Source organism: Brugia malayi (genome assembly GCF_000002995.4).
Source record: "Brugia malayi strain FR3 genome assembly, contig: Bm_v4_Chr3_scaffold_001, whole genome shotgun sequence".
Classification (NCBI taxonomy): domain Eukaryota; kingdom Metazoa; phylum Nematoda; class Chromadorea; order Rhabditida; family Onchocercidae; genus Brugia; species Brugia malayi.
This window is the reverse complement of record NW_025062477.1, coordinates 8,026,114-8,052,208: the sequence shown is the minus strand read 5'-3', so window position 1 is coordinate 8,052,208 and position 26,095 is coordinate 8,026,114. Positions and strand designations below refer to the sequence as shown.

General features: G+C 34.4%; 5 protein-coding genes across 6 annotated transcripts; 1 reads left to right on the top strand and 4 right to left on the bottom strand.

Moving 5' to 3' along the window:
- Bm5616 (Uncharacterized protein) lies at nucleotides 1–467 on the bottom strand (the record flags this gene model as incomplete). Its single annotated transcript, XM_001901162.2, has 2 exons — nucleotides 1–45; nucleotides 336–467. 2 exons carry the CDS (start codon nucleotides 465–467, stop codon nucleotides 1–3), a joined length of 177 nt encoding a protein of 58 aa, XP_001901197.2.
- A 1,459-nt stretch (nucleotides 468–1,926) lies between these two features.
- Nucleotides 1,927–6,070, bottom strand: Bma-chaf-1 (Uncharacterized protein; the record flags this gene model as incomplete). The annotated part of the gene is made up of 11 exons (XM_043080391.1): nucleotides 1,927–2,163; nucleotides 2,819–2,956; nucleotides 3,335–3,424; nucleotides 3,523–3,643; nucleotides 3,983–4,029; nucleotides 4,120–4,347; nucleotides 4,425–4,650; nucleotides 4,823–4,878; nucleotides 5,243–5,404; nucleotides 5,568–5,615; nucleotides 5,915–6,070. 11 exons carry the CDS (start codon nucleotides 6,068–6,070, stop codon nucleotides 1,927–1,929), a joined length of 1,509 nt encoding a protein of 502 aa, XP_042936325.1.
- Nucleotides 6,071–13,739: 7,669 nt separating this feature from the next.
- Bma-mef-2 (Uncharacterized protein) lies at nucleotides 13,740–14,935 on the top strand (the record flags this gene model as incomplete). Its single annotated transcript, XM_001901159.1, has 2 exons — nucleotides 13,740–13,793; nucleotides 14,012–14,935. 2 exons carry the CDS (start codon nucleotides 13,740–13,742, stop codon nucleotides 14,933–14,935), a joined length of 978 nt encoding a protein of 325 aa, XP_001901194.1.
- A 3,734-nt stretch (nucleotides 14,936–18,669) lies between these two features.
- On the bottom strand, nucleotides 18,670–23,389 carry Bma-gei-17 (Uncharacterized protein; the record flags this gene model as incomplete). 2 transcript variants are annotated; one of them, XM_043080390.1, is made up of 10 exons in its annotated part: nucleotides 18,670–19,203; nucleotides 19,479–19,728; nucleotides 19,965–20,125; nucleotides 20,344–20,473; nucleotides 20,642–20,832; nucleotides 21,001–21,133; nucleotides 21,236–21,354; nucleotides 21,462–21,738; nucleotides 21,911–22,005; nucleotides 23,351–23,389. In XM_043080390.1, the coding sequence occupies 10 exons, from the start codon at nucleotides 23,387–23,389 to the stop codon at nucleotides 18,670–18,672; spliced, it is 1,929 nt and encodes a 642-aa protein (XP_042936324.1). The 2 variants fall into 2 exon arrangements, with proteins under 2 accessions (XP_042936324.1, XP_001901193.2); XM_001901158.2 differs by lacking the exons at nucleotides 21,462–21,738; nucleotides 21,911–22,005; nucleotides 23,351–23,389 and having other exon boundaries at nucleotides 21,236–21,255.
- A 1,553-nt stretch (nucleotides 23,390–24,942) lies between these two features.
- Nucleotides 24,943–25,816, bottom strand: Bma-nduf-7 (Uncharacterized protein; the record flags this gene model as incomplete). The annotated part of the gene is made up of 3 exons (XM_001901157.2): nucleotides 24,943–25,236; nucleotides 25,374–25,592; nucleotides 25,673–25,816. 3 exons carry the CDS (start codon nucleotides 25,814–25,816, stop codon nucleotides 24,943–24,945), a joined length of 657 nt encoding a protein of 218 aa, XP_001901192.2.
- Nucleotides 25,817–26,095: the final 279 nt, after the last annotated feature.

Genomic DNA, 26,095 nt, shown 5'->3' with positions numbered 1-26,095 from the left:
TTACACAACCAATAAACTGCGATGCATGCCGGGTAAATTCAACACCTGTAGTACATTTTTGTTAAAACATCGGTTCTTCCGAGAATTAAATCATTGTCATAATGAATTAAGATTTAATAGTTTACAGTACTCGAAGCAATGAATGGAACGTGATGCTACTACACATATGTCTCATGAGATTTTAAATAATTTCATTTTTAAACCTCTAATGATTAACCTTCTGGACGCCAATTTGAGTAGTAAAAGTAGTAATGAAAGTATTAATGAAAATCTTAATAGCAATAATCTAATTTGCTCGAATTTTTTTTTCAATATAGCTCTTAAACAGCACTTACTTTCATGGCGAAGTTGAGGAAGAATGCAACTTTTGGCCGCTTCACAAGCTCTAATGCAAGTCCGACCAAACGAATCAACATCACTACGAAGTTGTAGTCCATCTTGTCCTGTACCAATACACTGGACCACATTTCGAAACTGCGCTAACTGTACATTAGAGTCATGTACCAGCTTAAATATAATGATGCGACATTATTCCACTCTTATCAGTATGTAATGCACACTGCTTAAACATTAAACAATACTTTGGCTAATCGCATATCAACCATACTAATTCGTTCCTATCTTTAATCATTAATGCTTCATCTTACTGTAACTTTCATGCAGTTGCAGTTTACGCTGACATCACTACCAATAATAATTAAGACAAATAATAAGGAGATGAATACCTCTTGCAGCTTCCTCACACTTGAGAGAGAGTGTTGTCGCAGTTTGGAGGCCATTCAGTGTCCCAAGCAATGGTTGGCACTGACGCTGCTTCTGCTGCTACTGCTGCTGGCGCTAATGACGATGGCGATGTTTGCGAATCACTGGGCTTATCCTATTGATCGCTATAGGAAGCATTCTCGCAGCATCAACAACATCACCTTCTCTCAGTGAAGTCCTGAAAGTAACTGTTCCAGGATAACCTCCCTTCCAGCACTCTACCTGCATTCGACCTCCTTGATTCGTCCATCCTCACTATAACATGTCCGTGATATCATCCCTGCTTAGGCCTAAGAATTAGTGACTCATCTGAAGCACTGTATTCTATTAGTTTCGTAACATTTGCTCGGGTAGTAAAATCTCCGACCCACTGTTTGACACATTTTCATGCGGACTATTTAGCACATTCATTGAGCCTAATCCCTCACTGTTTCCCATCACTAATTTATTGCGTGTGTAAAGAAAAAACCTGAAGCGTTCTCAATATTTTGAAATTTTTAAGAAAGTAAACTCGTCGGAGATTTAATTCATCATAACAAATAATACTCTCGTTATGTTTTTCTTCCACATTATGCGGAATGAAGGTGATTATAAAAGTCGACGATTAAATAGCTGAAATGCCTATTTAAAGATGGTGTAATATTTGAATCGAAATAGTCAGTGGGGCTAGCTTCAAAAATGTCTGCTAGGTATAATACATGTTTGGAATACAGAGTAGCAAACACTGTAGACTTTTACTAAATGCGCTCAGAAACATCACAAAAAATCAAAAATATTAGTGAAAACTCGAAAAAGCGATATACAATTTCAACGACAATAAAATGCAAAGTTTAACATTGAAATTTAGTCCTGACTTTTCTATATCTACACTAGTACCGCAAGTTTTCAAAAAATATGTTGTTCGGGTTTGCTTATCTATACATAAATAGAAAAACGAAAAAGGAAAGATTTACGAGATAAGGTATGCCTTCTTTGTATTCCTCAAAGATATACGACCACTCATTAGAAAGAAAAAAATCAGCATATGTGTTTTCTTTTGTCTTGATTCATTCATATATATCTACTTACGTAAGGTATGCTGAAAGTAAAAACGGATCAATTTGACAAGATTTAATTACTTATAAGAACACTGAAAATATTAGCATTCCTAGTAAACGATTATCCTCAGTCTTCAATATAAATGTCATCATGGTAACTGTTACTGCGGGCATCACCATCGCTATTGTCGGAATCATCTTCAACAACATCATTCTCATCCGAATATTCGAAAAAGACAGCTTGTTCCACTTCCTCAGGAACACCTTTTGCTGGTAGTTCAAAGTGTGGGCCCCATAGAAGTGGAATTAAAGGTTTGTTAAATTTCTTTGATTTTTGTTCGAGATTATACTTCCATTCATTTGCCTGAAATTACTGAAATGTTGGGATATGAACTTATAATTTCTAGCTTTCAACCATAGTTGATGTTAAATTGGGACCTGAAATTCACGAATGTCCTCAACAAGATGAAAAGCGAATTCTAATTCAAAAGAATAATGGAACTAAAGTTCTTAACATTAATGACGCGTAGCCAGATTTCCCTGTTAATACTCTTAATAAGTTCATGGCTTATTCGAGACAGATTTCAAAAAACGGACTATCAGAATTTTTAAAGTAATTCTGACTACTATTGTAATCAGAATTACTTTAAATCGTGTGTCGGTAATGACAACAATAACAATAAAGCACAGAAAACTGACATCAGCTTGAACTTAATTATAAGAGACTTACCGTCCAATGGTTAACGTAGAAATGTGTAAGTAAATTTACAGCAAAGTTTGTTCTCTTTGTTCCCTTCCCATGCTTAATAATAAACCAAAGCACAATATTAACTACTAATGTTTACATTACTAGCAATTTATATTCAAAGAAGATTAAAATGATTCGAATTATAAAATTTAATAATTGGCAATCAGAAATAATGTGAAATTACAATTATCAAAATTAATGAAAAGAGCAGATAATTTAAAGATACACAAGATAATTCAAACAAATCGTCCAAAAATCCAAATGAAATTACCACAGCTCTGAGACGTTCCGCACGTCTATTAGAGTCTTCGCTATATTCAAGACGATCTTGTTCATCTTCACCCTCACCTTCTGATAGATACCCATGTTGAACAATAAAACCATCACTGTCACTCGAGTGACCAGAATCCTGAAAGCTGGAGTACCAGGAATCTCGAATTTATGATTGGCCAAAAATTTATCATCAGCAAAGACCGCGTCTCAATTAACAGATTTCAAAAGCATTTTTATTTCAAGAGAGAGCGAGCAGAAAACATCAATATATAGGCAAGGACTTAAGAAGCAAAAGGAAAAAAATGTACTTGCAAAAAACATCAGACTTTACCAACAGTAGCCATAAATTTTTTGCATGTTTTTCAGTAATAAATAAATCTAGTAGTTCAACGAAGTTTTTGTTTTTGGCAACCACAAAAATATAACTTCAGTTAATCTAAAAAGATTTCTTCATAAGTTTTACATAGATTCAATACTAATAATCACCTAATTGAAAAATACCTGGAAACATTACCTCTTCATCTTCACTCATTGTACTTTCATCGCAGTCATCACCCTCTGGAATTTCCCACTCCTCGTCTGAATCTACTTCATAATCTAATATCTATAAAATAAAAGCAAATGTTAGATATTTGCTTACAAAAATTTACCAATTTTAAAATAATCAAAAATTCTGAAGCCAGTCCTTTTTAAACCAGATACCTCCGTATCTTTAGCGAAAGGTCTCCTGCCTGTTATAACAGTGCTTCGTTTCCTCCATGTCCCATAATACGGAGGCCTCCAGTTATCATGAAATTGAAACAGCTTGGCCCGATTTAACTTTCTAAAAACCATATCAACATTTGATGCAAAAAAAAAGAGATGAATCCTTATTTCATAAGGTATATCCTCTTTTTGTTTTCTAATTTAATTTTTTTTGTAGATTCCACTACAGTTCTGTGGAGTCTCACATCTAACGGTATGGAAATAACATTCGTACAGCAGTCCTGCAAACAACTAGTATATACTATATACTAACCAACCGAATTAAGCCTGTCATTGAATCAGTCACATATTTATGCCAGGTTGTCATTCCTCAATGTCAGTTCTGTTATAGCACCAAAAAGTAAGATCTAACTTTAAAGAAAACTATACAGAATAAGAAAAACAAAAGAAAACTAACAATTTCCCGACAGTACGAGGTTTAATAGTTGACAGATACAGCCTTTCCTGTAATTGAACAATAACAATTTGTGAGCTAACTATAAAAAATAATTATAAAATAATACAAAATGAATGCGATGATCATGTAAAACATACGACTGGATGTACTTCCATCAAAAGACTGTCATGAACTTCTTTTGACAATGGCTCGCGTCGAAACAACGGTGCAAGTGACACTCCTTGTTTGCAGAAAAATGGCAAGACATTAAGCACAGATGATGTCTGCACTGTATCAAATCTCTCAAATTCTCCTTCCATCTTTCGTTTCTTATCAAAAAATGAGAGGAAACGATCCGACTCGCGTTTCTTCTTAAGTTGTACTTCCTGAAATAATGCCAGTTATACATGAATCTATAAGTCAGCCAACCTGTATTTATACAAAACCATTTCTTCAACTGAACCTCTTCCTCTCTTTTCCTCTTTTCACGTCTTTCTTCCTCTTCTTTTTTCTTTTTTTTACGCTCCTCCTCTTCTTTCTCCTTTTTTTGTTTCCTAAGTCCCTCTTCTACTCTCCGTCGCTCTTTTTTTTCTTCTTCCTCTTTTTTTCTTTCCTCCTTCCTCCGCAGATCCTCTTTACGCTTCTTTTTTTTCGCTTCTTCTTGTTCTCTTTTTAGTTTCTCCCTCTCCCTGCAATTTTAAAATTCTATTTGTATCTCCCAACTTCTTCAGTAATAAGTAATAAGCAACAAAATGTAAGCTACAAGAGGATGAAATTTAAACCCAAGTTCTTCGCCTGAATATTTGAATTATAAATACTAAGTGATGAAATGAATCAGAAAAGTCAACGAGAAAATGGTACTTCTGCGCTTCCTCCTTTTTCCGCTTTTTCTCTTTCACAGTAGCCTCGCGGTTTTTCTGAAACTGTCGGAACTTGAAAATTTCTAAATTTTTGAAAATTCGAAGTTAAAAATTTGAAAAATTATAGTTTCAAGTACAAAAGAGAAAAAATACCGTTGCAGCTACTTTTTCTTTACCACACTAAAAACTATTTTCTATCTCAACTTTCGAAGTAAAAGTTGTATTAGAATACAAACTTATTTGTTTGAAAGGAAAAAATACAAACATAAACGATGAAAACCAGCAGTTGATAATCGCCACTCAAGCAGTTAGAACTTATGAAAAACTTAGAAAGAACCAATTTAGCTCTGATCTAATTTGAAATTTGATTAAGAATGTTAAGAGAATAATCCTCTGCGCAAAGGACTCATAATACCGCCACCATTTTCTCTGCGGCAATCCTTCTCCGTTCTTTGATTCTCTTTTCTTTCTCAGCTAACTGCTTTACCATTATTTTTCGATGACAGCAGACAGATATATTTCTTTGTGCCTCTTTTTTTACAAAATCTCCAGTAATAGAATCTGTATCACTTGTTTCAAATATCTACAATACATAGATAATTCCGGTCAAAATATGCAAGAATTGTCAATTTAAGTTACTTCTATATTTTCTATGAAATCAAATCAAAAAACTCTAAAAGACGTTTTTATAACATCTGCTAACGTCCATATGCTTAAAGTCCTTGAGAAGTTCTGAAAATTCATACCTTATCGATGTTTTTTCTACTTGCAGATGAAGCTTTCCGACAATCGATCTGAAAACACTACTATAAAATATTGCAACGAGTTCTTATTTTCGAATTAGATTTGGTTACTTCACCGGACGTGGAAGTATAAAGAATAAATTGTGACAATAGAATTTTCCGAATTACGAGTGATAGCTTAACTGTGATAGATTAAAGGGAATGATTAGGTAACATCGAACTCACCTCAGACAGCTCCACTGAATTACTGGGGAATTAGTAAGGCAGCAACAGGCATTCAACATTTAATTCATTTTTAAAAGTTTTTTCCGGAAACAAGATATAAGAATAATTATTATATTCATACTTACAATATAGGCGACAGCTTCAATCACTTCGCGAACAAAATCATCAATTTCACCGACTATTACTTCATCACTGCACTGTTGTACTTCGTCTAAACATCGTTCCGCTGAATTCTTCACTTCAACTTTTTCATTTTCTTTATTATACCCGTTTATATCCATACTGCAATTATCAAATCCTTTTCAGAATGAAATAATTAAGGACAATAAATTTACAAATATTCAAGATAAAAAGTACTGCAATGGGCAACAAACCGCTCATGAAATCGTCTGACATACACGCACAGTAACAACTCACAGTTTAACAATGATTGTTGCAAAATGGGCGAATGAGAAGTGAAAGGTCAATGTAATCTAAGGACTGCGGTATCTGCCCATTTTCAGGAAGAGGTACATCCCTTCCACGACATATCGAATAGCGCTTCGCACAATTTAAATTTCAAAATGTGCTTGTAGCCCATTCATGCAGCCGAAGTGGCGCTACGAAAATGTCGATCCATGTGTTTGCAGTACCTGGTTATGAATGTAAGTGCTTTATTGGTTATTTGGAGATGTTTCATTTTAACTTCTTTCTTACCTGTTAGAGCTGCCGTATCATAGATATTGTTGATGATATACCAATATATTATGAGGAAATGAGAGGCAATTAAGTCGCAGCAAGCAAGTTAGCAATAGCTCACTTCCTTGCTGCCAGCTTCCTCACTCATTTCACCTATAGATGGAAAGCGCTTTAAACTCTCCGAATTGATCTTAAGTGGGGAACATGTATATATGTCAATATAAGCAACGCTGTTCTCATTAGATACATCGACATAAAACCAATATTATGATTTCGATTTTGGAATTCTTTTGTGATAGATGACCTCGGGTCAAGTCATGAGAACTCTCATACCACTCAGTATAAATAATAGCTATTTGCCAAGAAGTGCAGCCGAAGGCTTTCATTCCTTTCTTCTTTGTTCAAAATTGTTTCTAAAGTTGAAGAAGCTGAAAATGTTTCTTGTTGTGTGTGTGTGTGTGTGGTTTGTATGCAAATGTGTTAGGCAGTTCTTAACAATAAGAAAGAGAAGTTGTCATTTGTCCAGAAGAAAGTTTTCTAAATGTTCGCCTTTTTTCTTCACTTCTATTTCATGGAAATTTTTGAGCGAAAGTGCTAATGCATGTCACTGATATTTCCTTTAGTAGAGAAGTAGAGCGTATGAGACAGGTTGTGCTCCGATTGAATGCTATACCCGTCGCTATGTGTATCCCAGCAAACTGTCTTATGACTAATGACACAGTTCGATTTTGGCAGTCTAAAGAGAGACTTAAATTCTGAAATGGACCTCATTCTTCAGTAAAGGTAAATGAGCTGATAAAAGCTATTCAGTTACAACTATTGTCACTAATGTTTTTATCATTAATCATTCTTAAATTGAAAGCAGTACACTCTTTACGTCTATTAAGCTTAATGAAGAAACGCTTTTTTAAAGTGCAGTGAGGACTGATATAGTTTCTTGTCATTATTTATTTTAGAGAGATAATTTTAGTTATATTTTGAGACTGCTATGATTTCATTTCATTTATTTACAGTAGCAGTATCCTGTTTGAAAATGTACATTTAAATAACTCAATTCTTCCAACTTTTCAAAAATCTCATAAATTCTCTTTTGAATATATATTGATATTTGTGTTTTCGAAAAATTCTTTTCCAGGAAAGGTAATTTATTAATTTTCTGGAAAAAGCGTTTCAGTTTTCTAGATTAAAATTTTTTTTTTTTTTTTTTTTTACTTCCAAACTAATTCTTGAGTTGTGAGACCAGAATAGAATTTCTACTAAGAGTTGCATTTCTATTGCAACTGATCTTGAAAGAATTCAAACCTAACCTGATATTATCACTATCTGTTTTGTTCTCTTTTATTTATGAATGAATCTGTGTTCTTCAGACAGAATTCTGCATCAGTTGCAAAAGCTTCTTATGATTCGAAACGTTTTTAAAAAGAATGAATGAGGAAATTTCAGAATAGCCGAAAATAGTTTAATTTTACAATGGCAGAGTTGTAGTGGGAATGATTTTTCTCATATTACCTGTTGATTTATTAGGCTTTCTTTTATGAATCTTGAACTTTAAGTTCCTCCTTATTCTATTCGTTTTTGCAACTCCTATTAGAACCTGGAAATATATTGTCATCCATCCACTTGAGCTAGATAGATCAGTTTAATTAATTCATTAAGTCGTTAGTATGTTAGGTTTTGAAAGGAAATAAAATTATGATCTCTGTTTTTTATAAATAAAAACGTTTATGAAAAAAACTATTTCATTACGAATGGAGGAGTATCATCTGTTCCGAGAGTTAAATTAGACTGACATAGCTTCCTTGATCATCCAGGAGATCATGGTAACACTATGTGATGAGCCTTTAGATATTAATATAAACAAAATACCTAATCGATTAACTAACGTACAGTTAGTTTCATAATATCAAAATGACGGGACAATACACGAGAAGGTAGGGGAACAGATTACTTCAATACACGACATCAGCGCACAACACAAAAATAACCAACCGAAAGTGAGATAGACAGAAATGCTTAGGACACTGTTAGATGGGATGTAAATAACAGAACGCAATGAACCGATGGTTACGATCTAGCCGATTTGTCTGTGTGACTTTTTTCCGTTCAAATTTTGATTGTTCGATGCTCACGTCACCGACACTTTGATGTATGTCTGTATGTGCGCATATTTCTGCGCTTTATATGTTTTGTCTATCTTCCAACACCAGGTATGTATGTAATATAGTGTCGGTGTATTCATATGTGTTTGTGTGTATGTGTGCGTGTTTGTATGTGTATGTGACGATAGTAGCTATTCAAACGACGTCATCAACTAACTTCGTTGCACGCCGTGGTATTGGCGATGCTTTTTACTCCTGTCTTTTGCTTTCAAACTCGTCATTCTCAACTTCGTCGGAGATCTGGTAGGTTTATCATTCCTTTTGTGAAGCTGTTAATCGACCTTAACTATAAATTCATTTTTTGTTTCTTCACTCCACCTTTTTCTTCACTTCAGTAGCCTTGAAGTAATTTCGACTCTGTGAAGGGAATTAATTCTTTGTGAATGCTTGTTGCTCAAAGTTACCAGCAATCAGCGTAATCAGAGAGCTATCAGGCATTTTTCACGTGTTTGACAAAAATATCTTTGTCTTCACGCGAGTTATTTTTGTTGGTTTTAATGAATGAAACATTGGTTGCTATGGTATGATGTGGTTATTTTCTGTCTTGTGTAATGCAATATGGTCGACTTTGAACAGGAAAGTCCTGTTTAACTGCCCTGATAGCTCTCTGATAAACTTCATCTAATCTTGATACCAGCCTTTTTTCATTGAAGGGATTGACAGGTTGAATTTGGAAAGTTGAACTGATACATAATGCAACCATTAAGATATGATGTCGGAATGAACTAATGGAAAAGTTAGCAGATTAGCTCTTATCTTCTTCAAGTGAGTTTATTCTTGTTTGCAGTATTATTAGTTTAACTTTTATTTCTTGCGTATTCACAGAAGTTCCAAATATCTGTTGCCTGATTACTTTTATTAAATATTCTGAAAATTAGATATTGACTAAAAATTTTCCCAATTTCATTTCATTTAGTATTTGATTTTGATATCCATTATCAGTTAATTGAGGAGAAAAATGACCATTTTATGATTTATGATACAAGGATGTATTTACCCTAACCAACACCGCAGTATTATATGGATTTTCTCAGATCTTTTATAGGCAATGAAAAAACTAATAAAACCAGATCACTAAGGCCTCTCAATAATCTCTGTATATGTGCAGTATGTGTGTTTGTTTACTGCTGCTTGTCTCAGTTACGTGCGTGGCACACGAATGCGTGAGGGTTCTCATAAGCTTAACGTGATAATATCTATCAGTAGTGTGTGTATCTGTGTTTTCGTCTAAATAACTAAAATATATATGTTTGGATATATTTCTGGAGATGGGAAAAAGGCAGAGTTTTGAGTTCTTGGTAATTCTGTAAGTGAATGTGCGCTAACTGTGGAGATAGTAGAGAGGAAAAGCTGGAGTTGATTATGGTCAGCTTTTGACTTAATTAATTCAGCATTTATTGCACTTATTATCATTGTTAACTGCAATTTAATAACCCGTTGTCTATCACTGTCAGTTTTAGTATCACTTCGCTATTAACTACAGTCTTTCCTCGGAGTCTAAATGTCACCAATGCAGCTTATCAATGCTATCTTCTCGGATTTACTCGCGGATAAAATTGAGCTTGCACTAAAAATTTGTTCTCATTCTCTTCCTCTCTCTTGTTCGCAGCTCCTCTCGACATTAGCAGTCTTTTCGAACGGCTCATTTGAGGATCTTATCCTATCGAATCACATGATGTTTTATTGCTTACTGCTAATGCTCCATCATTTCTGCGTCATCGCGTATAACTTGAAGTTACCAGCTGTCTCATTCATCACATCTTAAGTTTATTTCTGCTGTGCATCCCAGCATTCACTTTTGTTGGCATGCTGAAACCGACAGAAATTGGTACATTAGCTGGTAGCACCAGTATTAAGGATAATGCTGACAACGATGACGACGATGTTGACGGCGATAGAAACAAGCAGCACACCACACAGATACACATTATCATGTTATCGGCATGCGAAACTTAGTATATTATATGTATTTCAGTGTACTAGGTATGTTGTCATCACTTTTGATTTCATGTTAGCTCTCTTTTTGAACAGCGTTATTGATAGATTCTATTTGACCTGTATGGTGAATGGTGGCAGTATTGTTTAATTTCCCCTATTCATCGTAATGATTGACTTCCTCTGTACTCTATACTCTGCCATATGATTGATTTATTTTAGTATTTATGTTGTAGTTACGTCGTGCTATTTCAGTTAATTTTGACATATCATTCATTCTGCACATATCAAAATATTGAACAGTTTACTATAGCTATTAAACTCATGTAAATGCGTCATTTTTCGGAAATTTGTTGTAGAGCAAATTGAGTGTTACATTATGCAAGTATGCTAATAGGCTCATGAGGCTGCTATGTGAAATAAATTTTAGAGGAAAAAGGAAACGGAAAAGAAATTTCAAAGCACACTAACCTTCTGGAAGAATTGACGTCACTTCCTAAGCCATTGCATGTTTGTATACTCACTGTGGCAATCATCGGAAAGGTGCAGTGATAGATATCATGCATTCCTTGATTCTGTGAGAATTCCACAATTTTTCAAATAACGGCTCATTAATTTTAATCTTGCTAATTTCAGTATTATTTTAGTGATGTTCCTCAATGGTCCATCATTTTATCTATCTCGAGGTGCTTGAATGACCCCATCTATTATGAAAAGAATCTGCATGATTGCTTATCTAATATGCTTGTTCATCTTTGCTGAAATAATAAGACTGATTAATGGAAAAGTGAGAACAGTCTATTCTTTAATTTGCAGTAATAAAAACATCACTTTTCCAACACGAATAACAGCGATTCTTTGCATAATTCGCTTCACTCAGAAATACCATCATTTAGCATATTTGTGAAACAATGTTGTCACGAATTATGAATTGTTACGATGCTATTGTAGAAAACATGTAGAGCTTTATTTTTATTCATCTTCCTATTCATTGCCAAATCCATAGCAGTTACATTGCAAACATGGCTACTTGGAACTTCAGAAAGAACATGTCACATTATTCTGCTAGAACGGGATATCTGTATTGCTTTCATATTTTTAAAAGTGAAATGAATCAATTATTTTCAAATTAAGTGACACTTATTAAGTGGGACCGTGTTGTAGCTTTCTACTGCTTCATTTTTAGGAAATGATATTTTGTTCATTCTGACGATAGAATAACAGTAATGGTAATAGCACTAGTAGTATTAGTAGTAATAATAGTAGTAGTAGTAGAAGTAGTTGTTTTGTTGTTGTTGTTGCGTTCATTGTTGGTATCATGGTTGGATTTTTTAATATCATTTAGTTGTTGTTTCTTTCAATTAAATTAAGTCACGGTTTTTAATTTATTGCTGTGAAATCTTCATTAACACAATAACTCCTAGAACTCTTTCATTTTGTTAATATGTATGTATATACAAGAATAATATTTTTGTATAACCCGTGTACTTGTCTATTTTTTTCTTATTCAAAAAGGGTACATTATTCCGCATAGATTATTCAAATTTTATATTAGTAGTGATTCTTTTAATTATCAGAAAGCCAGTTTCGAAAAATCTGTTGTTTGAGGGTGATTTCTTCGTAATCATCCATTATTTTTTATGGACATTTTATTTTTAAAGCTTTAAAGGTACCAGTTGAAGCTTTAAGGGCGTTAGCTGAGCTTGATCTTTCGTTTATATTCAATTAAATAACGATTTTCGTTCATATTCAATTAAATAACGATTTCTCTCCATTGTCAAGTTGATCACAAAATATCAGCTATATTATGAAAGAAACTAATGTATATCAATGTGAAACTTAAAAATAAGAATTATTACGTCTGGTCAAAATAATGTTATGATGAACGGGAAAGGACATAGTATGGAATTAGCATAGATGTTCGGCAGAAAGTGTGAACTGCACCGTTACAGATTAGCAGAGCAATTAATTCAAACATTGAAACCAAGCGGACTTGGATCTCTATTTTCTCCAATTACCATTGAAGTCTAGCATAAGTCATGTTCTTGAGTTGAGAATCGTTCTTTACTATATAGATGGGATTAAGAGATTTGACGACGAAGGACTGCTGAATATTTCAACAGTCGATATTTAAAAGAATCTAGACGAAGTGCAATCTTCATCTCTTCAGTAGCACTTGTTGGAGAAGTGAAGTTGCGGGGTCGTCATTATAAAAATAAGAGAACAGGAATTCGCTGTTATAAGATTTTGAGGTGGTGAAAGTGAGACAAATAACCCGGACAGTTAGGCTTGATCTTACTGCTTTAGTAACATCGTGAAAATAGCAGTGAAGACTCAAGCGATTTGGAAAATACGAACATAATCATTTCACAGCTGTTGTCCCAGCATCTTTTGTTGTAATATATGAAAGCTTCTTTCGAGCTTGATGCCAAGGGAGCATTTAATAACTGGATGATGTAAAAACATAGCGATAATGATACAATATCTTACGAGCTTGACTACTATCTGGTTAATTTAAGATTAACAGTTTATGAACAGCGGATTCGTCAGGTTGTGAATCTTATCATCAACCGTCATAGCTGTAGTGATTTTGGCTATCATGTTTTGGTTGAAGAACATCTTTATTGTTGTTAACATTGCAGAATAATACCTTTGACACTTTTATGTTGGGTGTCGGCTATGGAAAATGTGATTTATTGATTAATTCTGAGATATTTCTATCCTTTGTCTATAAAAATTAGTGTGTGTGAATATATGCCTATAAAAAGTACCACAATTTTTCATTTCTCACCTTTCTAGTCTTTTAATTTTTGTTCATTGACAATTAAAATGACCCTTGTGTTTTTTTTTTTTTTTTTCGAAATACGGTTAGCATTAGAAATATGTATGAAGTTAACTTGAACTTTTAATAGATTACCATAGGAAATGAAATGCCAATTTTGCTTTGGTTTCCCTATACCCTGAATTAATTCTGAATCAACAGTTATCAGAACAGTTGAACAGAGCTAGTGTTAAATTAAATTGCTTAAAACTTTGCAGGTGCAAGTGATAACGCAACAAGAAATCAGTGCAGCTGCTGGGTATTCTTTAATGAATTGTTACTGACAATCACTTTTCTTTCAATATATTTGAACTCTAACTAAACAGTTGCTAATTGAAAGCTTTAGCTGAAATCAATATGGGACGTAAAAAAATTCAGATTACAAGGATTCAGGATGAACGTAATCGACAGGTTTGCTTTCCATTTTTTTTCAAATTATCGAAGCATTGAGCTTGTTTATCTTAAGACTAGGCTCGTAACGGCTTGAAATCATATGGGTCATATGTCCCTAAGACACCTTTGTATCTTTTTTTGAGATATATCTATTTTGAATATTTTTGAACATCAAGCGAGAAATATTAAGTATTCAAATTCGATTAATCAAATATTCCCATTTTGTATGCTTTCAGGTAACGTTCACCAAAAGAAAATTTGGCTTAATGAAAAAGGCTTACGAACTTTCAGTGTTGTGTGACTGTGAGATAGCCCTCATTATCTTCAATTCAACCAATAAACTATTCCAATATGCTAGCACTGATATGGATAAAGTTCTTTTGAAGTATACTGAATATAATGAACCGCACGAAAGTCGAACGAATGCCGATATCATGGAAGCTTTGCAAAGGAAGGAAAGCAAATCGGGTGGAGTAGAATCGGATGAAGATTCTCCCGGTTCTTCAACCCCGAACTTACCTAATGGAACTTCATCGAGCAGTGTCGCACCAACCAATGCATCCGTTACCAGCAGTACATCTAGCATGGATTTCAACGGTGTCACCAATATAGCACAGCAGATTTTCAGCTCAAACGTATTCCTTTCACATTCGGTCGTTTCATACAATGGTTCACAAGATTCAACCGCTGCTATCTCTTCCTCTTTAAGTCGACCGCAACAAATGGAATCGATCAAAGCGCATCAGTTAGGCTTTCCCTCGACAAGTTCATTTCTGAATTATACCGATTGTTCCTCTAGTCCGCGATCTGTGGTCCCAGTAGCAGCCGGTAATAGTGGAAACTGTGCTGGTAGCCCAACTTCTTGCGAGCAACACATCAATATAGATCAGCCAACACAGAATGACACGCAACTGCAACTCACGCATTCTAAAACCCAGGGTCATTCTATGTCTTCTGATTTGAGGTTAACCTCAAGCGCCGGTACACGAAACGGTTCAGGTGACTTGAATCAAGAAGAACAGCAGCACCTTAGAGTCGGAGGCTTCAGTACTTCCTCTTGGTTAGCCGTGCAACCAAAACCTTACATCAAAGATGAGCCCAATTCACCGCCCGAAAAAAGAACACGAATCGACGGATGGCAGGCTCAGTCCATAACATGACATGAATATTCCATTAGTTGGTTGGGATTCTCATTTCAAAAGTCTTGGCCTACATTTGGTTCTTAAGTTTAAGAAAATGAATATTAATAGACATAGTTTTTTTTGCATGCTTTTTGCAAATCCATTACTTTGTATTGAGCCGATTATATCCAGATAAAACACTCAAATTCAGGAATTGAAATACTAACATATGGCAGGTTTAAAGCTGCTAAAATGTGTCCATTCAATAAATATAAGTCCTTTTCGTAACTTTCAAACTTATTCCATTGCTGTGTATTTCAAATTATCAGTAGCTGGATCGATTCCTTTTCTGAGAAGGTTAGCTTGATTTTACACTAGCTGTTTTACTTTTTTTGTAGTAGAATAATTGTTTCTACGTGTGCTTTATTCTCATCATCTTGGTATTTTTTGATTTCCTAATTCAAATTTCCATGGCCAGTCTGTCTTTGTAAATCATAAACTTTAAACAAGCCGCGAGCAATTATTCATGTTCTTCATGTAGCGTTTTTTCACCAGTTATCTTTCTAAGATGCCATTTTATGTTGAGATTTTTTAATTATAACACTATTTTCACTGGCAAAGAACATTTTTAATAGTGTAAGTAATATTTAGTTTTGATATAACACTAATTATTTATCTTTTAAATGTCTATACTCTGGAAATTTTCGGTCTGATAGGAAACCGTCACGAATTTTAAACTCTCGTCAGTTTTCTGAAACTCTTAACAAATTACATTCTTGAGCAGGAGATTATCTTTCACGCGATTCTAAATCTCAAATCCACTATATTCTCAAACTTTCTCTTCCCATCAGATAGTGCATGCGCTTCCTTTCTCTCGCAATATATTCAAAAGTTAAGAAAGCTGAACAATTCCTGTGATTTATGCATATGTTGAGGCGACTTTAAAAAATGTCAGATTTTTTAAATTTATTTGGGACCCAAATTCCAATTTTTTTCCGAAGGTGTCATCTGCATACATTGATATAATGAAAAATTCTTGCTCTACAAAGTGTGTTATTAAATTAAATATAGCATTTCGTGTAGCGAATCATTATTCGTTTGGAAAAAATTGTGAAAAGTTTTTATCCCCGTCAAAATTGATAAATACCTCCTTCTTTTCCGTTTGAAAGTTTTGATATTCAATCATGTTCACAGGGAAAGGAAGCCTGATTTGCTGATACAATCTGTTTAGTAAACTTGGATCTATAACATCGAACGGAATTAATCGGTCTCTTATAGGAACAACTGGATTAGACACTCATTCATGCTTCCCTTTAAAACAACCGTATGGAATTTCACTGAATAGCGATACTTTTTTTTATTTAATAGTTGTCCGTTTGCTTCAAATATAGTTCTACAAAGTCAGCGTTATATGTTATAAGCCGTTTTTCTGTTTTTCTAGTCATTTTATAAATGTAATATCACGGGATGTGTCTACCCAACTGATATATCGTTGTTGCCGGTGAACTCATATAAAGTACAGGTTCTAACTTATTTTTGTTTTCTTCAAATCCCTATTGTAAGGTACTGACACATTATTTCCGATGATATCTGGAGATCCCTAAAAGACCGGTACTAAGAATTCGCTGAATATTGTATTTTTAGAAAATGATTTGCATTACTCAGTTCCTCCCTTCCTGCTTACTTAATGTTTTGCTTCATAAAGCTGAATTTAGATTTCTCGAAGCAGCATAGGATGAAGAGTAGAGAATATTCCCACAGCCTTCAACGATATCCTTGCATTACTTTAAGTACCCACCTTTTAGAATAGTACATATGCCTGAAATGCTATCTGGCAATTCTTTAACTTGGAAAAAGTTAATTCCACTATTGCTTTCGTTCTGCATTGTGAATACACTCTCCGTATGAATATGCGTCCCTACTTTATTGCACTCATTATTGTATAACTGTCGATTCATTTGTAAAACATGTTTAAAAATTTCTTAAGACAGAAGCCTCAATGCTCAGCACAGAAACAAAAAGTTAATGCGAAAAGGCAGTAAAAGTGGAACAACATGGCTGTTTTTGTTTGCTTATAAAAATTCTGATTAAACCAGGCATTTTTCAGTGTATTATAGTATCGTGATCTATGTGAGAAAATTCGCGTTTGCGTTTGCCAACTAAACACTGGAAATCTGCACAATCAAGTGCGAGAAATACCTGGTTTGACCAGAATTAACATTTATCAGCAAACAAACACAAATTTGTGCACATACCTGAGTTGTTTTTGTAATAAGTGAAGACCAAATCTTCATTTAGATATACTATAATGATATTAAGTGCCAGCGAAGTCGTTTCATTTGGTATTCTTTAAAAAAGATTAATCCTAACATACAACAGTAAGGCTGAACGCGCACATATCCTTTCAGCAGCCAAACACTAAAAGTAGGCTTTTATATGCCTCTCCTCAAACCTTACAAACTTGAATAACAGGATAAAAGGAATTTAAATGTAGATGACTTTCGGAGAGGAGGTCATGGTTTACGAATTACCAAACATTACAAATACTCAGAGTATTGTCTTTAGACATCCTGCAGAAGCAAATTTTTGTGATAAAACTAAAATTATTGAATGGTTTAAATAGCACATGATAGTACATGAAAATCGATCTAAACAGATAACAAGAAAACACGGACTGACATAAGCTAAAGAGATCGACATTGCCATCTCAGAATCCTATCACTCGGTCCTTGCATGTTATTGATTAAATTTTTTGCATGAATTTAAATTGTTAATATGAAATCGGACCAGTACACTTAATTTATCTTATACAATTTGGAGATTACAATGCTCCAAGTTAATGTCGTGCTAGGAAAACATGAAGTTGACAAATCAAAAAGATCTGGGAAAAATCAACTTCGTTTCTTGTTGAAAGTCCACGAATCAAAATACCTGTCTATTTTCAAATGGTATCCCAAAATAAACATCATGAGAAAGCTTGTGATGTAAAAATCACCGAACTGTTGGACATCACAAAAACTGTTTTCGTTCATAATAATACCAAGGTCACATGTTGAGGAGTAAAGATAACATAATATTTTTAAAATAACATTTTCACATTTCATTTTTCTTCTCTGCGGCTCTCTATATGTACAAAAGAATATCCACATTAGATAGATGATGAAATGAATTCTTTATGAAATAAATCTCTAAATTCTGAATGTGACTAGTATTCGTACAGACTAACATCAGCTTTTACGTTAAACTTGTCTGCTTAAGTAAGTTCCATGAAATAGTTCAACCAAAATCATAAAAATATTTCCATAAATTATAATGAATGCTAGACCTCCACATAAATAATACCTACTTCCAAAAATATTGTTCGCATGGAGCTACCAGTAGCAACAAGAACAATTTGCTTAACTCTTAAATCAAGTCTCCTTTCTGATTCATCTTATTACAGTGAAGGGAATGAAAAGGATAAAAGTATCATACATTCACTTCATTGAAATTACATTATAAAAAGTATTCCCTTATAAGCATACAAAATTATATAACTATAGCGCATGATTATGAAAACAAAAAAGACTGTATTTGAAGAGTTAGCTCAGATGAGCTAAAGATTCCTAGAGACATACTCAAACATTAAAGTAGAAAAGAAATGGTAATCATATAGGTTGAAGCTGTTCCTTCCAGAGGTAAATTGTGGACGAAATATTCTGCAAGCAAAATTCCAAGTGAATTTACAAGAGGTCGAAACAGATTCAATCAATCCACATAAGTTATTAAATCAACTACGATGAGTATCCAGGAAAATTGGGTGTATTTGTTGACTGCTGGATATTTGCCATAAACTGTCGTAGTTCTTCAACAATTAAACGGGTAGTAAAGTCTTGTTGATAATAAGGATACGATTGTTCGAAAGAATGGAAGTAATCGGCATTACTAGTACCTGTTACTACAGTATCAGGTGGTGGTGGTACCAATGATATCGCAGGATTTGTAAAATATGGCATCGACTGATTCGGATGCCGCGATTGCTGTCGCTGTAGGCGGCGCATGATAGAACGAGTCGCACTCACCTGAGTAGAACCTCCAACTACTGCTGCTGCTGTGCCAGCTGCTGATGCCGAGGATGTGGACGCGGCCACTAATGTATTACTGCTGAACGATAACGGTGGGGAGGGTATGGAAGATGTCTGACATGTGTGCGGTGATAAGTCCACTGGATCACTGTCATCAAGATCGATGCATACAACCGAAGGAGTGATGACGTTCCGCCCTTGAGTTCTGCTCATAGAACTTTGCGATGGCAGTTGTTGTAGAATCTAAAAATTTGAAAAGTTGTTTTATCTAGTCAAACCCATCACTGCCTAATAATAAGCAAAATGTATAAGCAAAGTGTATAATGAATAAGCAAAATGTATAATGAATAAGAAAAATGAAGAAAGCGAACTCCATCTCGACAGGAACACCATATACCAGGAAAGGAAAATCAAAACTAACACTAAAAGGGCTCAATAATGTTAGGAGCTGTAATAATGTTAGCAACAAATGTTAGAAGAAAGGCTTCCAATGTCAAGAACTGAAAAAAGCATTGAACCTCCTCATCATCGTCACTGTCTAGAATTATGACATCATCATCTACAACTGCACTTATTCGGTTACTATTGTGTAGTACATTGCTCTTAGCATTTTCAGGATGACTTTTCGAATTGTTCGAAGGGTTTATATCTTCCTCGTTATCCGAAACAGATTTATCCTCCTCATCAATTGGGCGCCAACTACCATCATGCAACAATTCAACTTCTGTGATGCTCGAAGTTGTATCTTTCAGAACTCTTTCAAAATAGCTGAAATCTGTACAAATTCCAATCCAAGCATTAAAAATCCTTATAAAAATTAGAATAAATGCCGAAAGAAGTAAATAAAGTAAGTTCGGTACAATTAATATCTTTTTCCTATTATCTAAATGCGCTCAAATAGGATATTTAAGCAGTTCAATAAGAACTGATCGAATCAGAAAAAAAAAAAAAACATTTTCGGTCGTCGAATCTAATATGTATAATCTGATAAAAAAATAGCATACTCATCAATAATTAATTTTTTGTAAGGTGCACCATTATTACAAACGGCACACTTCCAAGTTGGTCGTTTTTCATTCATCTTCAAAAAATTTGATAAATCGAAACACTGTAAGTGTGTACAATCATATGCCTTAACCGGTATTAGCATTCGCGTTTTTCCAAGCTGTAAAAAATCCATAGAAAGACCCATTGCTTTTTTGATAGACAGTATAATGTGGATAACGTAGCTGTAGTTGATGGACAGTAAAAAAAAGATTCATAAAAATTTAAAAGAAACAGATGTTTTCCTGATGAAATCAGAAAAACATTATAATTAGCGATTATAATCATGCCAAGATCATCTTGATCAAATGTAGTTGTTAACAGAAAAAATATACTCACAGGGCACAATAAAGATATTCTCAACGTTTCCATTTGTATTGCATCATCGTCGCTAGACAAACGATTTCTAATCATACGTCTTGTTTCTTCAGCATCACGATGAGTAGATAGATTAGCCAGTAGACGTTGACTGAAAATGAAAAAAATTATAAATCTTCTGCTTCCTTATTCTCCTTCTCTCAAATTATATTTTCTAAATAGTGAGAAAAATTAAAAATCATTTACATTTAGACGATCAAGTGTTGGCTTTCGAAAGTCTGATATATCCAAAATGAAAATAGTAAAGCAGAAATCTCACAGCAATATCTCGGAGGTAAGTCTTTTCACGACATAAATACCGACTGCCCAAGAACGTTCATCTGCAGACCACTCTATCACCAATCGATGCGGCCGCATTGCATCGCGTGGTGGTTGACAGTAAGGGGTTATGTTCACCGGACGACTCGGCCTTTTTGGTTCCGCATATGGTTTATTCGTTGGAATAATATTCTGCAGAAAAAAGCCAAATTTATGAAGCTAAATGCATACTTTAACTGTGTCAAACACTAAAATGGATGAGAACCAATTATGCAACTTATCACTCTTGTAAAAATATTCAGATTTATGAGAGTCCCTTAAAAAAAAAAGGCAGCTGAATAACTAAGATTTCACATTTACCGGGAGAGTGACCGGAACATCGTCTATCTTTGCATTGCAGTTGGGTGGGAAATCATCGTGTTGTTCAGCGGAATGATCCAACAAAAAAAATCGTAGTTGTAGCTCAGTACGGGGTAAGACGATAGATTCATTTCTGGAATATGTAATTAAAGCACAGCGCCAACGTAATAAAAAGAAAAGAGGGATCTAATAAATCTTTTTTTTTCTTCAATTATGAAATAATGATTAAACTAACCTGTAAGCAATTTGTGGCATAATGTTCGGTGGGATAGCAAATGTAATTGCAAAACGAGACGTAGACCGAATACCCGATATATTTGCCGGTAATTCAGAAAGTTCAAGTAAAGTTTGTTGCTGCAGAAAACAGCTGTTTTAAATATAATAACGGAAAAATCATGTAAGTGCTAAACTGAGGAAAATCTGGGAAAATCCCAATTAAGAAGTTAAAACATGAGACGAACTTTATCATAAAATGGTAAATCAGCAATGTTCAGACTTCTAGTCTGAACCATTTGTGATGAAAATGGATTATGAGCACTGATATACTGTTGTTGCATCAGTGCTGATGATAATGTCATTACAGGATTGTAACCGTTCATGACACCGTTACCATCCATATGATTATATATGGGTACCGAAGGTGCACTTGACGCACTATAACGTCGACTGGAACTAATTTCGCGAATCTTCTGTACTACTGCAGCTTGATTACGAGCGTTTTGTAGCAAATTAATGCACCTGAAATGTATTTCATCAAATAATGCATTCTTATCGCAGTTCTTCGCCACCAAAATGAAGATCTAATGAACTCTTAAAATGATGAATGATTAGTCTCCGTCAATAATGCAAGCTCTAAAATAATTACCAGATTTTCTATGACGTTAGGAAAAATTATGACGAAAAAACTCACCGTTGTACAAGTTCTGTTTTTTTTCCTAATTTCGGACACTTGAATGACGACAGCAGAATATGAAGCTCGTTCACACGGAATTGTTGTAATGATGCCTACAAAATAAAACTGTTTCTAATGCAAAAGCGGAGTTACCAAAAAAACCAAGTTTTCACGGTACATTCGTAAGAATAATGAATTCTATGATCCTAAAACAATTTACAGTTATTAGCTTAAAATTAGGAGTAGTAATACAGATGTTTTTGACTAAAAATGTGAATGGTAATGAATTATAGGAATACGACTAATGTTTTTAACAAATCTATTAATCAAAACATTATTGAAAATCCTGCCTTACAAATCTATAATATAATTCCCGATATTCTTTGGAAACTGTAATTTCTCTACCATCTAAATTAGTGACGGTTTTAATATCCAAATCTCAATACGTTTCTAGTTCATCTAATTAACATTACTTACTCAAATTATATAAATTATATATATATATCATCGGTCTTCACTACTTTTTATATCTTAATCAGAACTTGGTAAAATTTTGCTGAGACCAGAAACAGCTGATTTAATTATAATTAAAGTAAGGTTAAGGAAACAAACTAGTCAGGATTCAGGGAACATATCCACTGGACGTAGACCATTAATGTTGTGCTGTTGCACATAAAGGCCGACACTGGGATCACAATGACTCTGCGACCAGTGAAACTTAACCACGATGATGGCAATACCGAAGCTGGGCATAGGAGACGTATAAGGATCTAAGACAACCTCGTAATGTTTCCCTAGTGGTGATGTTTAATTTTTCAATTTTGTATTTTGCTTAAATCTTTGAGATCAGCATTTCTTAGCATTAGCATTTCGGAAATAACTTAACAATGAACTACTTATGTGAGGTGAGAATCTCATCATCTAGTCTTAACAAAAGAAAAAGATAAAGATTATATATTGATCATGATCTCTAGATACCATCCCCAACATACAACAGATAATATGCAACAGTTCGAACAGAGAGACGAAAACAAACATCGCTACACGTAGTTGGTGAAAAGGTCATTTTATCTCTTCTTATTCCAAACTTTGCTTTTCTCTTTATCTGACATATCTTCGTCGCCCACAACATGTTGCAGCGAAATATACTCTTGTGATGAGAAAAAAAAAATTCCCAATATTTTCTTAATAGAATTCTTCCTCTAAATTCAAAAAAGACAACATTCAGTAGGCTATAAAAGATGGATATCTATCCATCCTTTTACATCCTGTTCATCACTAATTTTCAGCCTTTTTAATGATGGCTCTTTTGCTGGTCAAAGTAGGTAGCAGATCATTTAACATGTATACATCATGCCTGCTAGCAAACCATACCATTTCATCTATGCACACGTCCCGAAGTTGGTTTTGTTCCTTTTCGAATAAAAATAAAGATGGCAAAAAGTGTATCAAACTTACTTCCAGTGCTTCGAGTTCAGCTCTATTGGCTGCAGCCATAATCCATTGAATGCTGACGACAAAATTCTTCAGCTGGAAAAAACATCAAAAACGCTTTTCACAATCCACGAAACAATGCGTCCTACCTTACCTCTTTCACTAGTTCATTAATTAATTGAACTTCCTGCAGTCATTTCATATAAGTGGAATTATTCGCTTCGTACATACACTTTAGGCCTGATTTCCCAATTAAGTTCATTCGCCATTTAAGTGATGAGGTTAAATGACAAGGATTGTAATCAAGTTGATAGCGTATTATGTGCGAAAAAATAAAACAGGGAACAGTTTTCGCAATAAAAATTAATCGACAGTTACAAGCAATATTCCCATTGCAGAATATGCACATATTTGTTAGTTTCATACATCGCTACTTTAATGTAGCGTACTTTAGAAATTCATCGTGCTTGTTTATACCAAAATATATAACCATCACAAATAGTTATTAATATAGTTACTAAAATATTACTGTTCGGAATCTTGAACACTTAGAGATGGATATGAATACCTCACTTTATCTCCTCAAAGAACTTCAAAATCTCTTTAAGAAAAGCGAGAAGCAACTGATTAAGTGTACTTTATTTTAATTCTAACCAGCCGCATTATTCTAACAGCCCATAATAAGGACAATGTAATGCGCCGAAACCAATCGCAATTAGGAAATTACTCAATAAGTTTCATTCATAAGTAAAGGACTTTTAAAGAGAAAAGATATAAGGGGACTAAACATCATAGCAGTGAAAGTCAACGAATACAGGAGATTCTGTGAAATTCTAATTAGCTCTTGCACCAGTCTTTTTCACTAAAAAATTAATACTGGAAGACCTCACAGAAAAGAAAGAATCGACAGATAAATATAAAAAAATACTACCAATGCATTCCGTTTCGCAATACATATATAGTACATCTAGAATACAACCACCATGCAATATCCGAAAATTACCCAGAAATCCCACAAGAAAGGAAAATAAAAGCGAAAAAACGACCATATCGGCTGAGGAGACATAAACGTCACGGAGTATTTACTATCTCCGCAACATCCTAACATCCTTGCCTTTATAGGAATTCAGATGGAATACAGTTATCGCGGACATTCAAGTCGACAGGTCAATGACCTTTCCTTCTTATTAAATAAACACTTTCTGCTAATGTTTTATTTACAGCCTTATCACAAAACCAAAACAAATGTCATAAACAATTTTTATAAAAGTTGAAGGGATGTCATTCTTCCTAGTTATCAACTTGATAACGCCTAAAATAACACGTACAAATATAGATATAAGTAATAGGACCATTTAAAAGTTGCAAATTTTTACGTGCGAGCATGACTACATGCAACAAAAAAAAACAAAAAAGCAATATAGTTAAGAATTATCAGGATAATCCATTATGGAGAAAATCCATAACAAAGAAGAAAGAATAATCCATAGATCAAAGAAAAGATCCACTTAACGTTAATATACAATCACTAAATTTAACTACAAACTTCTGCAAAAAAAGCTTTCAATTGCTAGAAAAGATAGAAGAAAAGATCCAGGAAGCCTGGCACATAAAAACTATCTTCTGTGCCACATTAAACTCTCTCGTTTCCGCTTAATTTTCTTTTGCAATTGTAGCACGCCGTACAACAATGCCTCTGCTGATGGCGGACATCCAGGAACATAGATATCCACAGGAATAATTCGATCGACACCTTTCAACACTGAATATGAATAGTGATAATAACCACCACCATTTGCACATGAGCCCATACTGATTACCCATTTTGGCTCAGGCATCTGGTCATAAACGCGTCGAACTGCCGGAGCCATTTTATTAGTTACTGTGCCAGCGACTATCATAACATCTGACTGAAAAAGGGACTGTTTAAGAATGCAACTGCATTTTTAAAAGCCATAACAGTATGCTTGCTTGAAACCTACATGTTATTTCTGCAAATCATTTAGCTACACAAATGAATAACCATGCATAATATGAAATAGCGAACCTGTCTAGGAGATGCACGAAAAACGACACCAAAACGATCCATATCATATCGCGGAGCAGCAAAATGCATCATTTCAACAGCACAGCATGCCAATCCAAAAGTCATTGGCCAAAGCGAGCACCGATGAATCATATTATTTAAATCATCCAAACGAGTTACAGCCATTTCGCCTTTTGGCAAAGGATCTTGCCATGGTGAGCCTATTATTCCCCAGATCCCCTGAAAATAATGGCCTTGAAATACCGAAATAAACTGTTACACTAGACAACCTATAATTTATCACGCTCGATGGAAATAACCTTTGGCCTGGTCCCCTTCTCAGCTGGTGCCATCGGACTTGTTGGTCCTATTGCCTTGCTTGATTTCGATCGAATTGGGCATGTAATCTTTGCAAACGCTTGTCTTAAATTAAAAAACACCTCAGCATTGGTAGCCATTTGCATAGTTGAACCTGAAATGAAAAATAACAGCTCAAAAAAGTATGTTGAAATTCTTGCAGGCGGCATTCCAAAACCTCTCAAACAGAAACGTCAAAGTGATTAATCCAGATAGTCGGGTTATCCTTGTTAAAATGTTTAAATAGAACGATTTCAAAATAATAAAACACTAAAATGTGGCTTTTCACAATTTCCGAGTAATATATTGGCTCTATAGCACACCCACCCATCCTCCGTATTATTACCCCCTTCCCTGTAAAAATTACCCAGGTAGAATAAGAGGTT